We start from the raw sequence: 20,871 nt of genomic DNA on the forward strand, positions 1-20,871 counted from the left end.
CCCTAACTTACTCCTACTCCCATCAGCGTACTCGTCTATCGACCTTGACTATTTCCCCTGCAGCAATGATAGGATTATGTCTGACATGTTTAAGGAAGTGGCAGTCTCGAGGAGGCAGAGAATGAGACAAGACACACACACACACACACACACACACACACACATGAACATTCCTGATGGCAAGCCTGCCTCAGCAGCCGTGTGTAGCGATGCAGGTTTCTGCAATTTGTCTGTCAGTCTGTCATGGTGGTGCTGAAATTAATCTGAGTGCAAAGAGTGCATTGGAGATGAGCCAGAGAGGTTTTAGCGTTATCATTACAAATGTCAAACAAGATGACAGGGCAGCGATGATGCCATTGGCCAAAGGCCTTTTGCTTGATTTAGACAAGGAATTAGTCCACTTTGTCAAATGGAAGTGCACATAGAGGTGAGCACTTATTGACTTGCTCGGTGGTGTGAACGAGAAGATCTTTCTCCTGTACTGTATTTGTCTGTCAGGAATATGATGAATGACGCTGGAGAAATAAATGCACTCTCCAGCTCAACATTTTCATCTTGAATATCGCAACAGCTAAGTTAAATTCCAGCAGAGCGGCTTAATTGGAGGGTGGGTTTTTCTTTAAAGGTGATTCAACGTGAAATGGAGAGATTGCAGAAGTAGGTATGGCCTCATTGGGTCAGTAGCTCCTCATATCCGCTTTCCACGACTTTCCGCATGAACGACAGTCTTAAACTACGGCTAGCATGCTTTATAAGTTAACAAGTCAGAACGTGTCACTGTTGCTACAGATGGGACAAACCTTTTTGCCTGCCCACAAAAGCTGCCATTCATCGGGTATTATATGATGTCACGGTGCAGTAAATCAAAGATGTTGAAAGACTTTCAATGCGACTTTGAAAAAATCATACGTCTGCGCCGGCAGGTTTGATTTGTGGTGTGAGTGTTAAATTGGGGCATTTATCAGATTCACATCAAATGTGAAGTTAAATGGATAGTTTGAAAGTTGAGAGTGGCTCCGTCTGGGGATGAAGGGATGAAGCTAAGCATTTGCAAAACATCTACTTAAGATCAACTAAGGTACAATTGTGAGGTACGGTTTAGGGGCGAATTATAGCCTGCGAGTATTCCTCTGCATTTCGTAGAACTCAGACTGCAGTCAGACAGTCGTCGACACTAAGACCTTGCAAAGTGTATCCACAACAATGGCTGCTGAACTACTTACTCCCACTCTGTCCTCAGGGCTTTACCTGTAACTGTGAGACATACGGTAAGAAGACCATTCTTACAAACGGTAGAGGTTGAGGACTTTTAACCATTGCGGATTAACCCCAACAGCAATATGTGATCCCATGCTTGCACGGATGGCAATTATTAAGACGATTTATTATATTTTATTCATCCTCGAAGGGGATTTTGTCTGCGGGGATGTCGGAAAGTGGGTGCTCTACAAATATGCTATGAGCAGTTGTGAAGTGGCCTGTCTTTGTATCTTAGGCGAACCTCTTTGAAAGTAAAAAATATAAAATGTCCAATTGATAGCTTGTTATACAGTATACTCCTCACACGGTAGAACAATTCAACTTTATAGCGGTGTTTACGTCTGCTGTGTGGTTAGCTGTTTTCCGGTTCCAGTTTGCTTAAGTACAGTATTTCGCTAGCAGTCAGGCTGATGCATAAAAAAGGCCAGTAAGACCATAAGGTAAGATAATCAATCTTTATGACAGGAGAGAGGAAAGGTAATGACGTCAGACAATAGCTTTGTTTTTTTTTCCCTTCATGACAATAGCAGCATACTGTTAAGTCATTCCCTCCCATGGACGGCTATAGATGTCAAAGATGTTTTTTTTTTTTTTTTACAGTTTTAATGTGGATTGTTGATTTTATAGTTTTATCCTCCAATTTAACACTAATGAGGATAACCAGGAAGAAAAAAAATGGATAACGCCCATACTGGCTGTTGTTATTGGCTTCATCGTGTTTTGTTTTTCGGATGATAACGAATTGTGGTTCTGGTAAACACCACAGATGTCCACCATGAAGCGTGTGTGTCCCAAGGCCTGCATCACCACAGAGCTAAGATTAAACCTTGGTTAGTTTTGTTGTTTGAACACTGCCTGTGGCTTCTTCATGTGGTTTCTAAAACAGCTCGTTTTTCACTAAATATATTCTCCAACACCGCTACATCTTCTCGCCCTCCATGTGCCTATCCTGACATGACCAACCCAAACATTTACTCAGTGTAAAAAGACCATGGAAATTTAAATACTGGATATTAGCAACCAGCTGGTTTTACAGTATGTTCCTGCCATGGAGCAAGTGAGACGATTTATCCTCGACAACCACTCCGGGAAGATTTTTTTCCACAACTTACTCTATTAAGGTTCAGTATGTCAGCCTCTCCATTGCTCATCCTACTTCAGGCAAGGAAGCATTTTTAATCGTTTTCGAAGAGCCCATGCATTCAAATGAGACGGTAAAATTGTCATTTATTCCAACCAATCGTCGTTGCTGCAGCAGCCATCTTGAACTTTGATCGAGTAACAGCCTGCAGTATGTCTTCACAAACTAAATACCCCAATGGCAGGTAGTCTGGGTAATTTTAGTACCCATCACAGTAATGGAAACTCTAAGAACATCATAGCCTGATGAACTGAACCAAACTAAATAGTTTCGTGGAAATTGATGTTATGAACAAGAAAATGACGGATGCTTGCATGCGCTTGTCAACTTATTGTACACGAAGGCTGATCTCAACGTGTCGGTATGCCAAATCATTGCTTGTGAATGGGTTTACTCCCTTAAGGGCAAGTGATGGCAAATGTTGATTCACCTCTACTTTTTTTTTTTTTTACATCACCTCACGGAGCATCGTGTCAGACTGGAAAAGCAATTGAGCCTGTTGGATTTTTGGTTTAGTTTTGTCAGCCAAGAATTCTTCACCTATACAAACATAGGAAGTGAAGTGCGCCAGGATATCGGGAGCCAGCAGAGACGGTAGGACGGTGGTGGTGACAGATGAGACTAAAAGACAGTGCGGCAATCTTAATGAGTGACGAGATTTTCATGAACAATCTTTGTTTTGAATGGACCTGAGCAGAACCAACGATGTCCAAGTTCTACTAGCTGTATGCCTTTTTTTGTTCCTAAATCTAGGCCAGTACGGTCGGGTAATAATTTTCCAATCGTCCATCAACTGCCTGTCAACGTGCGGTTGGCAATATATCGATGCGTGCGGGCAAGAATTAGAAATGGGATGGATTGGTCTTATAAATGGACTAATTTTCAAATGGGCTGCGGTCATGTCACGTTATGAACGCCCTTTAGCTGTTAAGCATTCCTGTTTTCCGCGACGTATGAGGGTGGCCAGAGAGTGACAAGGGCCACCCTGTAGCTCCGCCCATGAATCGGGTTAACGTGTCGCCTGAAGAAAAAAAAAATATATAGTGCATTTTGACTTTCTATTTGTTCCATTCAGTTTTGCAGTCACTTTTATCCTCTGGATGAAGACTAGGAAAGTACTTTAGTCCTACATTAGCAACATTCTCCCAAGTAAATATTAGATTCAGTATTTTTCCCTGTGGTTTGAAAAACAAATTCGAGTCCTCCCAGGTTAGTAGCATCTATCAATAAAACAAATGAAAGGGTAGATTACACAGCTGACTAGCCAGGAGCCATCCCTTTGGATACAAGAGAGAGAAAATAAAAAGAAAAGATTGGGAAATGTAAAAGTTTGGTTGTTTTACTTCGGCTGGGCCCTTCCTCGCCCATGCTATGCAGCAGCTGTAAACGCACCCGTCAAAACAAACGTGGGATGCCAAGGGCTATTCTTCTTTCTGAACACGCCCGGCACCACCTATGCACACAAACACAAACCTTAATCACTCAATGTGTATGTGCTTCGACAGCTACCGGTGTGTAATAACCCTCGGTGGCAGGATGGAAGTCTGATTGTGTTCCATCTATTTGTGCATTGGAAGCTGAACCTTGTCATGTGGATTCAAACACAAATAATCTAGTCATGAACGTTCATGTTTGATTTAAGAGCAGGCAGACTTTGGAATTTGAGTCCGCTAACTCAGCCAGCCGGATAATAGAGACATCGGAAATGTGATTCCTGATCCAGAGGGAAGATTAGAATCATTAACTTTGCTTGGTGTGAGGACTCAAGTAGTTGACCCAATGGAGCAAACGACAGCTGCAAGGAGAGGCTAGCTCGCAAGTCAGCCACTAAAATAAAAAAAAAACGACAAATGACATCCAAGTTCCAAGTCCACTCAGGACCTATACGAGTAAACTTTTCCAGTCCTGCTGCCCACCCCACCCCACCTCCTTCTCTCCCCTCCTATCCACCTCTTTTCTTCTTTCTCTTCACATGCTTTTACAGTGAGGTACGCTGAAAGCTCTCTTTGTTGCCACGGTCTGTGGCGTTTGAATGGTACCAAACAAGCGCCCAAGTGCACCGAGCCCCCAAGACGGCCCGCTGAATAGAATTCTTCCCCTGACTTCTCCCTGGCCGAGCGACAATGACTGGGACCACTCCTTTCTAGTTGGGCCCGCACTAATGGCTAAGACAATATTTGCTGGAATGAGGGGGATTTAATTTGCATTCAGGCTGTCTCCATTTCTTTTCACAAGACTTTGGCCTGCTCAGTTCAACGGTGCCGCAGCCTCTGAAACTACACTGCCGATTTTGCTTTGATTTCTTTTTTTTTTTTTTTACCCCCACCACCTCTACACAGTCAGACCCCCGAGCCAGTCCCCCCCCCCCCCCAATCCTTAGTTCTTGCAATTTAAAGTGGAAAAAGAACAAGCATCTGGGTCTCTGGAAAAGAACAGGTGTGACTTTCTAAGATTAAACTGCTCTTACATATCCAATTACTTTTTTTATGTATGCAAATGTTTTGCATTGATTTTAAGATCCTCGGGTGTATTTCCTTTTTCATATCAAACTTTTTTTGATTTTGAAGGCTCCTGATGAAAGCGTTAGATATAATAACCCAAAAATGTTATCTTAAACTGATTCTCAAAAGTGTTGCTTGCGTGTTGTTGAGCTTGGACAACCAAAATAATTGGTAATTATATATTTCGGGGACGGTGGCTGCTTAGAATTGTCAGAGAAATAAAATCAGCAAGCAACAAAACAAGCTCTTATTCTGACTGGCAGAGGAAAGAGGGTTGTGATGATGTGATCGGATAAATTGCGTTCTTCTTGCCGGATTATTGAAGTCCTTCAAAGCACAGCAAGATCAAAATAAACACCATACTATTTGTCCATTTTATTTTGTCATAATAGAAAATAAAAATGTGCCTGAGGATTGTCACCATAGAAATCCCCTGACTAAATATTTGTGCATCAATTACATGATAGAACAATTGACGTTCATGTTTTGTTTTGTCGGTCAGTGCGACTTGGCCATATAAAGACTGATAAGCACAGCATAATATTGAAAAGTTGAAAGCCGTGGAATTTAATATGTCAATTTACCGGCAGAAACTTGAAAAATATCTTTAATCATAATGAAATATTTTTGGAGATGTCAGGCTGCGCTTAGTTTACACAACAGGGGTGACCAGAAAAATGAGCTTGGCATCAGAGGAAAAAAAAAATGGGCATGCGGTCACTTTTGTTATTATTTAAATTGTCTGTCATGAATGACAACAATTGCTGATTTGGTTCCGCCAACACAGCGAGAAGCATTTTAAAAATATTTCCTGCTTGTAATGAACTGCTAAAAAAAAAAAAAAAAAAAGTCCCTTCAAAACTAAAGGCCCAACATCTACATTTTTGTGGCTCACTAAAGCAAATTCACTTTTGTTTTAACTTCAGGTATCTTACCAATTTATTTTCATTGCATTGAATAGCTGTCCCCTTAAATATTAGCACACCTGAATGTTTCATGATGCTTTCATATTCAGTTTGTTCCTAAAATCATATTTACAATAAAAGGCAGAGGCCGTTGTGTACAATATGATGAGATGATGTCATCAGGCTCTCTGAAAGAAACCATAAATTTGACACTCTTGCTTTAAAGTAGCCCCTTTGACTTGTTGGCAATGACAAATTTGAAACCAAACACTCAGCAAGCCCTCCTGTAAAGATTTTTCTTGCTGGAAAAAAAAATAAAAATAAAATACACACTCACCACGTTCCTTTGATTCAAATGTGTCCTTTGGGGTTGCAGCGCGTCGTTTCTGCATTTTGAGTAGCAAACTGCAAAACGTCACTGTTTTGAAGACATCTTTCAGAAGGCAAAGTCTTCTTCTGTCGAGAGGTTTGTGCCATGGGTACACGCAGGGGGGGAGGTAAACAGACATTTGACAGTGCCGTTCGCTCACTGCAATAAAGCGGTTTGTGTTTGCGTATTCCGTTTGAGGAGTCGGAGCAGGTTTTCCGTACCCAAAAGTGTTTATCCTTTCACTCAAATTTTTAACAGTTTATGTTGGGAATACTGCTTGACCTTGTTGTGTATGTGAATATTTATCTGTTTCTAAATAAATCCTTTGACCGGTGACCATTCCTGTGTATAGGTTGAACTACAGTTCATGGAAAAGAAATCTAAATTCACAAAGAGGAACATGTGACAGTGAACCAATCCTGACTGAAGGAAAGCAGCAAGTTAAATACAAGTAAATGGATAAGACAACAAGGCACACCTGGACAACACCTATGTGGATGGAGGGAGCTGATTGGCTGACAACAAGCGGCCCTAACGAGAACAGGTGAGACAAGAGTAGAGAGAAAAATATTAAACGAAATAATCTTAACAGGACGCACTTTTCCGGCAGATTCTCCCATCGACTTAATTGTGTCTCTTCATTGACTACATAGAGACTTGTTGCTAGGCAACACTTCAACAAAAGTCCGCTCTCACTCGCTTTTCTACGAATGGAAAAGCCCCAAATATACGTTCAGTCATGAGCAGTCCAATGACTTTTATTGTGTTTATTAAAGACAGAAATGCAAATCAAAATAGATGACTTCAAATTCCCATTGTGGCCTGAAAGGTCAGCAGAGCATCTTGTCACAAAGCAGAGACACACAGTCACACACAGGTGACCTTGGAAAATAAGAAAGAAATAAACATGCGGGGGAAAAAAAGTTGAGTCAGAGTTGGTGAAGTAGGAGTGATGAAAGGGTGATGGAGGCCAAAAGTTTGGAAATGTGCAGTGTGTATTGGGCTCGGATAGGCACAGGAGGGGGTTCACGTAGAAAAATAATGAATGCGGCTCTCAATTTTTGCCCAACGACGCTTTTCGGACTAAGGGGGACCAAATCCACTATCTTTTTTTTTTTTTTTTCCCGCCTGCGGCCATATTGACTCCAGCCAGGCTGTTGGGTCTGATATGACTCCAGGCTATGTGTGAGCCAGTCCTGCCTGCCGTGTTTCTCTGTGGCCAGGTGGGTTGCAGAGAAGGGGAGGAGAAGTGGGGGGCTGTGATGGTGGTGGGTACTTTGAGAGTGTGTGTAGTTTTCCACAGGGCAAATAATCATGCCCCCATCCACCAAATTAACGAGATGAAGTTCCACCGATAACGAACGTGACAGCTTGTCTATCTGCTATGTGCCTGCTGAAGTGAGATGGACCCGCTTGTGTGTATACACCACGAATTCCAATGAAGCATAGCATAAATTTATATCAATTATCAAGAGTGTTATTTATGTTTTATGACCTGTTGAGTTTGCTTGACTAAACCCAAGACAAAGAAGCGTTAGATTTTTTTTTCAAATAACATTCCAATTTGCCCCCTATATGATTATATGGGGGGGGTTGCCACAGGTAATATATTTCTGTCAGCACTATACTTAGAAAAGACAGACGTCCACCCACCAAAGCACTTTAGAATCAAAGTGAGTTTTTTTTTCAATTTCCGTCAATTAACATTGTTAGGTGACTTACTGTCTGATGAGCATTTAACGCAAGGTCTGCAAAAAAAAAAAAAAAATAGCCCCAGTCTTTCTTTCATCTTTTCACAGTACCATCTAAGGGCTATACTTTAGCTCTATTTTTAAAAAAAATTGGCTTGTGTATAAACTCGCATAAACGTGCAGTTTGTGTCCATTGCAAAGCCAGATGTTTAGAATTGCAAATGGCGCGTTAGGTATTTCAAAGATAGCTCGTGTTTACTAGCGTCACGTTCCAGATTATTCATTGGACAGTCAGTTGGCGAATACAACCTCACTTTCTCGCTTCGTGAGCTCACACACACATATACACCCATCTGCTTCCTTTGTTGCATTATAAAAGTTAATCTTAAACTTTTTTTATAATGAAGCACTTACCTAACTCGCTCCTTGTCAGCATCTTTAGTTTCGAAGTTCGTCAACGCTATCATACAGTAGAATGTAAAATATAAAAAGGGCCTCATGGGAATTTATATAGATGTATAGGAAAAAAGAATCAAGAGCTAAAGTAAGAAAGTGAGGCTAAGATACAGTTAAAGGTATGTTATGTTTGTCTTCCTTGGATTGAATATTTAACAAAAGTGGCTGGTTAAAATCTAACACAATGTTCATGAATATTTAACTAACTGACAAGTGTATTCATTGCCATGCGCTCTTGGAAACTGCAGAAAGACTGCAGGAAAATATCAAGCGGAATTAAAACGTTACTCTGAACCTTAAGTGTGACAACATCACTTTTGTTTTCATACTTGTTTATGTTCTGACTAAAGGAAAACTACTTTAAATTGCCTCATATTTTGGCAGGCAGAGAACTAAATCGGGTACTGTTTTTTAATTTTAACCAAAGTCCAGAAGATTACTTACTGCAATTTAGTTTTTTTTTAATGCATATTCCAAAAGTTTCACATACAGATGTCAATGTTGTGGCGAAAAAAAAATCCAGTTCACACTGAACTGCAAAAGTGACGGAAAACGCTGAACTATGCATGCCAGGCCAGTGGGTCACTCAACTTTTTTAACCTTTCACTATCTCTTTACCGTGTCACCATGGAGATTTAGAATCCATTCATACAACACCACCTTCATGTGTCTATAACACAAAACAAAAACAACCGAGAAGCCAGAGAATAAATTACAGTGTAAAACCAGTGAGTATTTTCATTGAGTTAAGCAACGGCTACATCCTCTGTCATTTTTCTTTTTTTTTTATTGCGATTAGAGCTTTGCAGCCTCTGGTTTCTTGCCTTTATGTCAGATTAGAAAATGAGCTGTTCATGAATACACAGCTGGTGAGCTTCATTCCGCAACATCGGTCCCTGTGTGGTTTTAAGCCCGTTCAGTGAAGGTAAATAGAGTAAATACAGACAGACCTTGCAGCTGCTAATGTACTTAGTGTTAGCAGTAAACAAAATGAGATTACCGCGGAGGGAAGGCAAACTCCGAATTTGATTTACTCAGCTTAGCGTAAACAGCTTGTCAAACTGCTGCTGTGCTGCAGTGAAATGTGTATTTGACTAACAAGCAGTCTAAGTGTTTTTGGTGCTTTTCGTAAAGTAGATGAGGGAATTGTCACTGAAATTGGATGTGGAATGTGTGTCAACATTTTTTTTTTTGCCCCAAATATGTATTTTATAGCTTTCTTCGCTGCTTTGTGGTTCAGTTTTAAAATATCCAACACACTTTTCTTTTTTTGATGATAAAAAAGGATTTTTCTTTTTCTTTTTTTGTCTGGTTCCGATGACTACAGCAGTCAAATTATTTCTCCATCTTGCTGTCAGGCAAAAAGATTTCAGTGTCTCCCCCTCTCATAAAAGAAAGGCTAATTGCATGTCATTGATTCAATGCCTAATTTTAATGGCCAGGAGAGGTCATTTGTTCACTCTGTCTCGGCTTTCTTGATGATGAGATTGAGGATAAAAGATAAAGTGAGATTGTAGGTGGGAGAAAAGTGGCTCTACTGTAGATAATGTTGCTATATTCTATTCTTTTGTCCTTTCACCCTTCCCAGATGGTTAAAATTGCCTTCCAACTCCTGAGCCGATAATTGGAAGTACGTCGAGAAGAGGGGAAGTAGTTTGAATTACATTCGACTGCTCCTAAAGGGACCAGACAGGATGTTCCAAAGACAAATTTCCATCAACCGATACAGTCAGATTTGGCACGCTAAGTTATCGTGGATAATGATCATAACATTCCATTCCTGTTTTCACATTGAAGTCATCCTTCTCAGTTGAACCAATAGTGGGCAGTAGTGTGTTTAGCGTCACCAATGCAGGACATTTTAGTCGGCAAGCAGGGTGCAATGATTTCAGGTGTAGTGGACCACCACCCACTCAGCCTGCCCCACCCAGATTGGTGGTTGATGAAGGCATCACATCCCCCCCACACTTTTTTTTTTTTTTTTTACAATGAGAGCACTTCCTCCAGGCCTAATGGCCTCTGAGCTGCAGCTTTTGTCCCCTGATTAGCCAACCTATTGAAGGCTCAGCCCCCTAATTGCACGGCCTGTTTAGCAACCCAGCATTACAGTGAGTATTAATGAGGCACAATTACTGCGCCCAGGAAATCTCCCAACCCGGTCCACTCCATTTTGACGAGCTACCCCAAAAAACCTCCTTGAGTCTAGAATGCAGCTCGCTCTGGAGCAAAAAAAAAAGAGAACACACACACATGGGGAGGTTGGGGGGGGGGGGGGAATACATGTATTTATTCGAAGCCATCTCATAATTAGGCCCTAGAGTGAATGACGGCCGATTGAGTGCGTGAGGAAGGCGAGGGGAGAAAGAAAGGAAGGGAGGTGAGGGGATGGCGAGAAAGAAGCATTCAATAGTGGGGGGAAAAAAAGCTACAGATACAAAAGGTGGAAGAATGACAGACACATGAGTGAACCCTGCTTAGAGAAATGAGGAGACAGAAAGATGGATGAGGGGGAGGGAGGGAGGGAGGGAGGGAGGGAGGAAAGTGGAGTGGGGGTGATGTTGCCATGCAGTTGAGGGGGGTCAGACAGAAGATTAAAAGCTACAGTTTAGTCACGTATCATATTTTGGCGCCGCGGCTTTGTCGGAAATCTACAAGGTGGGAGCAGAACGTGGTGACTGAAAAAGGTGGGGCGGTAAGCGCCTGAGTCCGTTCCACTAGGGAGCTGAGGGATTTTTTCTCTTGCATTTTATCCACTTTACACACACAATGAAATTTGAAACAATGTCTTTTTTTGTTTTTTTCTTCAGCAGAGGCCGAAGGAGGAATAATTGCCAAACCTCAACGGCAATGTGGTCATTAATGAAAACCCACCGACAAGAGAGCTTCCATTTATACCTCAGAAGTTTTTTGTTTATTTTAATTCAACCAGTGGACCTGCAGTATAAATCCAATTCCCACTGTGAAAAAATTCAATCTACTTCCTGAACAAGAACGGACCGGTCCGTAGATGAGATAAGACAGAGAAGTGGAAATGTTCCGCCCACTCCTGTAATTAACATGGACGTCTCGCTCACTCATCAGCATTCCGTCTTTGGCACTTTTATGAGGAAACGTGCAGCAAACACACACGGAATGATTCCTCCGCCACTTTGGTAGATTGTAAATGCAAACCAGTGAGGCGAGAGCTCCTCGAGACCTTCGCTTCGGCCAAGATTAGCCTCCATAAAGAGGATTTGCTACTTTTTTTGCAACGCTGGCCTAGACATTTCAGGAATGTTCATTGGGGCTTTCAGTGCATTGTGTTTACTCACCTGTCAGTCTTTTTCTGCTTTTCTTTCACTGAAATCCCCCCCCCGCACACCTCAGCCACCACGCACTCACACCGCGACCAAGTCTGTTGGCGTTGACAGCGCAAACGTGAGTACATTAGTCTCATGCGATCTGCGCTCGGGAGCCTGTCTGTCTCAGCTCAGCTCAGAGCACTTCACCTGAATGGCCTTTGTTTCCCCGTGACCCCCCTTAGAGCGGGTCGCAGCCCGAAGCCATTCCACCCCACTGTGGCCCTCCTCAGGTTTCCCTCTCCCAGAGATATCCGGGGGAAGAACAGAAGAGGATCGCGACAGGGAGATGTAAAAAGAGAGGTTAGAGGCTCAGGTGAGCTTAGCGTGTAGCTTGTCAATCACACATCATACCACATCGCTCAGGGGAGGTTCTTGCCTTCCACTCCAGTGCCCCCTCTTCTCAACCTATGATGCTTCAGTCAACTTTGAATGTCATTCAAGTCAGCACCCGGGATCCGCCAAACCCGAGAATTACATTACGTGAGGCCTGACCTTACTACTTTTTCGACAAGATACTTTTTACAGCCATCAATAGATCGATAAAAATCTCGACAGTTGAAGAATAAATACCACTACTATGATAGTGGACATTATCGGCCTTCATTGTTTACAACAGAAAATGACCATGATACTGTTTGTTATTTGCATTATTTGGCAACTCCTATAATCATTATAAATTCAAATTAATTATTCATATAGAAATGACACGGCTGTCAGTGTTTGTTTGAAAGGCGGGGTAGAGCTTGTCGAGATAGCGAGGCCTTTCTGTTTGTGGAAGGATGAGGGGGGGGGGCAGAAACCGCACGCCAGATAAGGTCAATCACGTCCCACTATTTGGCCTTGGGGATTTATCTCTAGCTTGTACACCGTCGGCGAGAGATTCACTCGGAGTGAAGGTTGAAGCAAAGCGGGGAAATAACATTGTTTACATACATAATCATGTTTTAATCAGACTGCTAATGAGCACTATAAGATGCCCAGGGTAGCTCATCAGGGGCATCGCTCGGCCTCTGATGTGCATAGCAAGAACAATTCCGGACTTTAAACGAGACGCGGCGAGCCCGAGTTGCAAACTCCACAAGGCCATTTGCGTTCCACATCTGCTCCGTTCATCCCACCCTCTGCTTGAGTGTTCCCGATTCCCTACCTTGCCATTTTCTGCCACTCTCACTTTCCCTCCTTCCGTCTGGCGGCCATCCTCGCCCGCGCCATCTGTTTCTCCGTGCGCCACACGCAGACCAGACGGGCGGTCTTCGAGAGAGAGAGAGCAGAAGAGGGGATGAGGGAGAAAGATGAAAATTAAAAGTAAGCATGCTTGGAGACACTGGAGTCATTTACTGGGTGCTGGCAAAGAGATATGACCAAAATAAGACGTGTAATGAATTCAAAATGAGCTAATTTGAAACTATCGCCAGTTTTACTCAAATGAAGATGAGTCACAGCTCCAACATTTCACTTCCTCCATCAAATTGATTGCATATATTTTAAGAATGTAACAGATTATGGTTTGAGTTATTCCCAGATTTTGTAGTTTCTACATTATTTTCTTACGTCCTTGCCACGCGGCAGCAGCAAGTCTCAAAAGATTATAAAGTCGGTCAAGAATGTTGCGGCGCATGTCCTGACAGGAATTAGGAAGTGAGATGAGATTTTCTGGACCGGCTCCTCGACACATTTGAAATCCTCTTCCTCCTCGTCTGCAAAGCTCTTAGTGGTTAGATTGTGTTTGAAAAAAGTACGCAATACCTTCATTAAAAAGTGCTTGGTCACTGTTTGGTCCAAGATGACCTTAGCTTGTGTTAGACTGGCTGTCTGCCCTTCAGTTAAAAAAAAAAAGACTTTTTTTTTTTAATGGTTTCTGGGCAGTTACAAGTCAACAACAAGTGGCGAAGCAAACAAGTGGCAGGACCAGAAAAATCAACAACCAAGAATTTGACCATATTTGCATACAAAGTATAAAAATATAAGTCAAGTATAAATTAAAAGGAGGATTTTTTTTCTCTTGTCATGCTTGTCAGTATGAAAACAATGTCATACAAATGTGTCTGAGCAAACGGAATCTCAGCAAATCTTCCTGAGTGGAGAGAACAAGTTGCACGCTGTTTTACAAGAGGGGAGATAAATCTGTCAAGAGTGTCAAGTAGCAGGCGTCAAGGCAGCCTAAAAGCAGACTGCTGCTGCTAGCTGCTAGCTGGCCAGATTCTTGTGGCATCAGATGGCTGCAAATGCCAAACAATCACACACACAAACCGGCACACTCAAACTTGCTTGGCTTCGGGGACTGCAGCCAAAAAGCAGTCAGAATTTTGGCTGAGGCAGCGTGGGCCAGATATCCCCCCCCCCTTTCCTACTCCCCCTTACAAACAATGTTGTGTTTTAATTAATTTTCAAGTGAGTACAAAGTAAATCACTTGTCTCAAGATTTCAGTAAGGATCCATTTCACGGATTTGACCTATTTATTTGTGTCGGAAAACATTCAACCACATTTGTAGATTCCCCAATCAAAACCGACCATTATCACTTTTATTTTAATATACTCTTCTTACCATAGTAAAAGTGTTGCTGGACACTTGATGGATATATTGTTCTATTTGTTGCACTCACTCAATTGATTTCCTCCTAAAAAACACACACAGAAGGAGCGCAGCTGTAAAAAAGGATTTACAGGGGGCAGCCTCGCCTCGCCTGTCCTCCCAGCAGTAGGCTGATTGGAGGGGCCGGCTGTGTTTGTTAAGGTAATGGGCCCTAGGTGAGCTAATTCACAGGGTACACGCTCCACGCTCTGTCACCTCGGCAGCACCTCGATCGGGGGGGGGGGGTTGGGGGAGCTGAGGGTTTGGCGGTCCAAGCTCTCCCCCAAATCCCCTCAGCCTTGCTCCATCTACTTCAGCTCCACCTGAAAGTGATTAACCGGGGCCAGCCGTGAGCAAACAAGCCCCATATGGAGTGTCTATAGGCTGGAGCCTGGGGAGCCTTCCTCCACCTCTTTGCAGAAAAAGAGGCCTGAGCAAACACGGCTAATGAAGTCTTAACAAGCAGCCCGGGGTTAGTGCGAGCCCGCTAAATGCCATCGAGGCTCTTGGAATTGTGTCCGGCAGATTGGCTAAATCTCCTCCAAGCTTTTCCCTTTACAAGATAAACTCGCATTAGCATATCTCCGTCTCGCCATCTCGTATAGTCTCGGAACAGGGAAGCGGTCACACTTGATGGGTTTCCTCTCGGAACACTTGATTACGCCGGCGTTTAAACGAAACGCATTAACTTGGCTTCCTGATGTTCATTGAGGTTTTTATTCATTGGTCACACATCCTTCTCAAAGCTTTTGGTGCCGGCTCATATTCTCTCACAGCGTGAGGCCGGCGCAAGATGAGCAGATACCGTATCGTCATTGCGCTGGCCCTGCTCTTACTTTTTCCTCCCTTAACACATAATGAGAGATTTCACACCATTCACTGCGTGCACAAACAAGCACTCATACAGACCGGTGTAAACCTCCATAGAGCTCGGCTGAACTCTTGTCTCCCAGCCAATAACGGTGCTCTCGACTCATTTAATCAAGCTGTGCCGTCCAACTGAGCTCAACTCTGGGCTATTGCTTTCATTCAGTGGGTCAAGGCTGTAAAAATAGCTCCCTCACATCATAAAGCTCGAGCTGCAAACCAAACATAATATCAGCAATTTGAACTCTGCACACAATGTCAATATTGTTTTATGTGATATTACAAAACGAACTTTTGACTATCTGCATATGTCATTTTGCACTGTTTTCAGGAAAAGTCATTAGTCTAGTAGAGCAGAGATAATTAGATAACAGCAGATAATGAAATCAGACAATTAAGTGACGGCAGAAATAACAGCAAATAGATATTAGTACAACAGAGAGATCATCTGCCTCATGCACTAAGCTTTGGGTTCCTCTGTCTTCAGTTTGCTCTGCTGCTTGCTCTCTGCCGCGCGCAATTACGCCTCCCGTGGAGCTCTATGCAAGCGTTAAACGAAACATTAGCACCTCATTTGAAAAATAAAACAGCTTTTCTCAAGGACAGACAGCACCCTGGGTAGTCCTACCATGCGCAAATTAACCAATTTAACAAACTGGCCTCTTGCTCGCACTCACGCACAGAAGAGAAACAATCCTGTAATCTTATTCTGCAGCTTTTAAAAACGTACGTTGCATTTAAAGTGGATACATTAAATTGGTGATGCTATTTTAACAAACCATCCCAACAAACGTACAAAATCTTGCAGAAATCCCAAAACTTTGAATCAATTAATCTTCGGGATTGTAAAGTGGCACTTTGATGAATCTAATTTTCATAAAACGACCTGCTTGTTTTGTCAATTGGTTTAACGAATTGCTTCAGCAATTAGTCTCAATTAATAACTGATCATTATTGTCTTTGTAAAACAAAATGTTATCGAATTAATGAGATTATGAGCATCATGTTATCGGTGGTCAGTGTCAACAGTAATTTCAGTACAACCTTGAATGACTTCACCTCGGCTCCGCCTCTTCTGCTTTGTGATTGGTCTATCTCGTTTAGAGGCGTGTCCTGCCAGCCTCCTGTGTATATATCCACCTCTTCGTCTGCAAGCCACTGATTTACATGAGAACCAATAATAAAGGAGTAACAAACGCGCTGAATGTGTTTCCGCACCAGGCGAAGCCGCACGTTTTTTTTTCTGACAGGATTTCTGTGTCTTTTTTTTTTTTTTTTTTTTTAAACGGACTGGCGAAAGCACTGACAGAAGACGGTGGATTCTCCTCTTCTCTCAGCCATCTTGACTGCTTCTGCTCGCCGCACTGAAGGCTTGCTAGATTTAAAGTAAACATAGCCGTGCACGCCACTCGCAACTCCATGCAAGCTCCACGGAGACGCGAGATGGGCTCGCCGCGTGAAATCTAAAAAGCCGGGGGTGGGGGTGGGGGGGAGAGGTGGAGGATTTACGGCAGTATTTGGATCAGAAAAAAAAAAAGAAGCCAAGACGCACCACTGCTTGGAGAGATGGAGCCCGACCTGTTTGGGATTTACCTGCTCCTCTCTCTCGCCCTCCTGCCTCGATCCACTTGCACCACCGCTAAGGAAATCACATGTCAAGAAATAGCCGTGCCGCTGTGTAAAGGTATCGGCTACAATTACACCTACATGCCCAACCAATTCAACCACGATACGCAGGATGAAGCTGGACTAGAAGTCCACCAATTTTGGCCTCTGGTGGAGATCCAATGCTCACCCGATCTCAAGTTCTTTTTGTGCAGCATGTACACACCGATCTGTCTGGAGGACTACAAAAAGCCGCTGCCTCCATGCAGGAGCGTGTGTGAAAGAGCTCGGGCTGGTTGCGCCCCCCTCATGAGGCAGTATGGCTTTCCATGGCCGGACCGCATGAAATGTGACCTGCTCCCGGTGCTCGGCAACCCAGACACGCTTTGTATGGACTATAACAGAACAGACTCGACCACCGTGTCGCCCGTCCTCCCCAAGCCCACTAATCATCCCGCCAAGGGGTTCAACCCACCTAAGATGAAGCCAGGTAGACCCAGTCCGCCTCGGAAGTACAAGCCGGCCGCTGGTGCCTGCGATCCAGGCTGCAAGTGCTTAGAGCCGATGGTTCCGGTCAACACGGAGCGCCATCCGCTGTACAACCGCGTGAAAACTGGCCAGATTACCAACTGCGCCGTGCCTTGCCACAGTCCCTATTTCACCCACGACGAGAGAGCTTTTACAGCTTTCTGGATCGGACTTTGGTCCGTGCTGTGTTTTGTGTCAACTTTTGCCACAGTTGCCACCTTCCTCATAGACATGGAGCGCTTCAAGTATCCAGAGAGGCCCATCATCTTCCTCTCCGCCTGCTACATGTTCGTGTCCATCGGTTACATCGTCAGGCTCATCGCCGGGCACGAGAAAGTTGCCTGCAGCAGGGACTTGGACGTGGAGCACATCCACTACGAGACTACGGGACCGGCACTGTGCACGGTGGTTTTCCTTCTTATTTACTTCTTTGGCATGGCCAGCTCCATCTGGTGGGTCATCTTGTCTCTCACTTGGTTCCTGGCAGCTGGGATGAAGTGGGGCAACGAAGCCATCGCCAGTTATTCCCAGTACTTCCATTTGGCGGCGTGGCTCATCCCCAGCATGAAGTCCATAGCGGTTCTGGCTTTGAGTTCTGTGGACGGGGACTCGGTGGCCGGGATCTGCTACGTGGGCAACCAGAACCTGGACAACCTGCGTGGCTTTGTCCTAGCCCCTCTGGTGATTTATTTATTCATAGGCACCATGTTCCTTTTGGCCGGATTTGTGTCTCTGTTCAGGATCCGCAACGTCATCAAGCAAGGCGGAACCAAGACTGACAAACTGGAAAGGCTCATGATTCGAATCGGGGTCTTCACGGTGCTCTACACGGTTCCGGCTACTATCATAGTAGCGTGTTACTTCTACGAGCAGCACAATCGGCAGAACTGGGAAATAACGCACAACTGCTCCAACTGTTTACACGAGAGGGACCGAAGCAGGCCGGACTATGCCGTCTTTATGCTCAAGTACTTCATGTGCCTTCTAGTGGGCATCACATCCGGAGTGTGGATCTGGTCCGGCAAAACTTTGGACTCTTGGAGGACTTTCTGCACCAGGTGCTGTTGGGGCAGCAAAGCCACGAGCGGCTCCATGTACAGCGACGTGAGCACGGGCCTGACGTGGAGGTCAGGCACGGCCAGCTCTGTGTCTTGCCCCAAGCAGATGCCATTGTCGCAGGTTTGAATACAAGAAAAACAAAAGCAGCTTATGTGGACTGCTAATTGTTTGGGAGATAACCCATCACACCCTGTCTTAAGACATTTGCATTGTAATGAACTGCTGCTGAGGTGCTGCCCTCCTTTCTCCATAAACTGTGGGGAGAACTTTGAAACAATGTCCAGGCATTCACACAGGTTTAATTCCTCCCTGTTTATATGGATTAGAGGCTCATCTCCTATTTTGGGGGGCATTACTTGTTGTAGCCAGTTCTTAAGTAACAAACAATACAAAGCGATTTTTTTTTTATTATTAAACATTTTGTATCTCGTGCCAGATAATGCTGAAATGTCAATCATGTTAAATATGGTTTAAATTAAGCCTTAATAGTGCCCTGGGGTTTTTCTTTTTTTTTTTAAAAACGGGATTTCATTTTGTTTCAAAAATGAAACAAAAATTTCAAAAATGTATTTATATACTGTAAAGTTGATGTAAATTTGTGTATAAAAAAAGAAAAGTTTATAACTATTGTATATTTGTAAAAAGTGTAGATGTCTTTTTTGTGGGAGAGCAAAAAAAAAATATGACTTCTATTTTGACAATAAAACATTTGATAAATTTAAAACAAATTACCTTTGGGTTGTTGTTGTTGTTTTTTTGTGTGTCTCACTGAGCATGCGTGTTTTGTGGTCATCGTTTTTGAAGGACGGCAGCTTTTCAGGGTGGAAGTCCTTTTAACTGTCCGAAAAGTGGTAATTAGAGGCAGGGGTTGAGTTGGAGCATCTCCATAATTGTTAAAGTCCCCTTCACATGCCTGCAGAAGCCTGCTTTCTTAATTTAGTAAAAAGGGGGGGGGGGCGGCTGAATGCCGTCTAAATGCAGGGAACGGACCCTTTTCATCTGCACAAACTTTGATCTTTCTTTTCTAACGGCGCCGAATAAAGGTGGTGTGTGTTAGGAGTGTCCGTCTGATGTGCCAAGGTTCCCCTAAACGTCCCCATTTGGAAGCTTTGATGGGCATTCTACATTTGAAAAAGCATCCCTTGCTTCTTGGGCGATCGTCAGGACTGAAACCTGCCAGTGGCCTTGGATCTTGTGTGTGGGTTGGGTTTTTTTTTTCCCCCCCTCTCCTCCTTTTCTGCGGGTCTGAATTGAAACATCTCTCCATCGGGCTCAAGCTGTGTCAGCGAGTGCAGGGGCCTTGACGTGAATGATTGTGAAATTGCAAAGAAAGAGCCACAGGTGGTCTGTTCACATGATCTCACATCTTAGCAGTGTCTAATTGAGGTCTTTTTGCAACAAATGTATCTTGTTTTGGTCTTAATTAAGCCTCCGAGCTTTTATAGGATTCTATACAGTAACGGGGTTTAAAAACGCTTGTCAATGGTGACGATGTTGTGGCAGGAAAAAATATCCAACTTTCATAATATCATGCACAATATAATCCAAATAGAAATCTTAAATTGCAGCATTCCACCGTACTCACATTTTCCATCCACCTTACACATTGTTTTTTCTGGCCTTTACCTCAAACAGCTCTGACAATTAAAACACTAGCTTTTAGCACCATCTAGCGGCCAAAAAGCGGTTGTACAGCATTAATTCAGCTGTTTAACTTCACTTTCATTTGCAAACAGTATCCTCATTGCCATAAATCTGTCCACCTCGGAAGCATGCAGGGTCTTGCAGTTGCACATACTGTGTAATTATCAAGAAACTAAGATTCCTACTCTGATTTGACAAGACTTGAAGGAACATTTTACAAGGGAAAGTTCCAGACTATATTTTTTGTTGCTGAATCTATTTATTCATTCTTTTGCAGAGGGGACTAAAATTTGTCAAATTAACAAAACAGTTGTGTTAGAATAGCTGCAGTGATCAAAATGTCAAAGAAATCTACAATTTAATGTCAAACAGCTTGAATACGACATTAGAGTTTGAAACGTGGGAGTCAGGGTTTCATTTGAGCGCCGAGTAAAAACCACAGTTTCCGCGGGTGTATTCTTTCCCTAAGTCAAACACATATCAGGAACCTCTGAGTTAGGTGACCTTTCTATATTAATGTTGGAACTTCCTGACCTCTAAGCTCAGACATTTATTCCCAGTTGGTTATTTCAAAATACCAGATGTTGGGAAAATAAAGCGTTTCTAGGTCATTTAGACTGCATTGAAACTTAGAATTTTTTTCAAATTTTTTTCTCTAAGTTGAGGCCTTACTTTCACTGTTCTCCCTTTAGTTCCCTATTCTTAACTTTAAGCCAAATATACAAGTAACGTTGCAAATTAACCTTTTAATGCAAGGCTTTTTACATATAAAAACTAAATAAAACCGACTCAAATCACTTAAAATATTTTAAGACAATGAAGCAGAGAATCTGAATGAGTCAAAGTGGCATAATTTTCATATTTAATGACTACAACACAATTCTATTAGTCGTAGTTCACAACATTATCCGCGGGAGGGCGCTATTGCT

General features: G+C 43.1%; 1 protein-coding gene and 1 long non-coding RNA gene across 2 annotated transcripts; both read left to right on the top strand.

Moving 5' to 3' along the window:
• The first annotated feature begins 924 nt into the window (after positions 1–924).
• LOC147041691 (uncharacterized) lies at positions 925–12,851 on the top strand. Its single transcript, XR_015069206.1, has 4 exons — positions 925–1,268; positions 6,530–6,721; positions 11,691–11,741; positions 11,848–12,851. It is a non-coding gene; the product is annotated as an uncharacterized LOC147041691 (long non-coding RNA).
• Positions 12,852–16,214: 3,363 nt separating this feature from the next.
• On the top strand, positions 16,215–18,991 carry fzd8a (frizzled class receptor 8a). Its single transcript, XM_085938924.1, has one exon. The coding sequence runs from the start codon at positions 16,673–16,675 to the stop codon at positions 18,422–18,424; it is 1,752 nt and encodes a 583-aa protein (XP_085795050.1). The 5' UTR covers positions 16,215–16,672; the 3' UTR covers positions 18,425–18,991.
• Positions 18,992–20,871: the final 1,880 nt, after the last annotated feature.

This window comes from Syngnathus leptorhynchus, chromosome 19 (genome assembly GCF_054491065.1).
Source record: "Syngnathus leptorhynchus isolate UIUO chromosome 19, UIUO_Slep, whole genome shotgun sequence".
In the NCBI taxonomy this organism is placed as follows: domain Eukaryota; kingdom Metazoa; phylum Chordata; class Actinopteri; order Syngnathiformes; family Syngnathidae; genus Syngnathus; species Syngnathus leptorhynchus.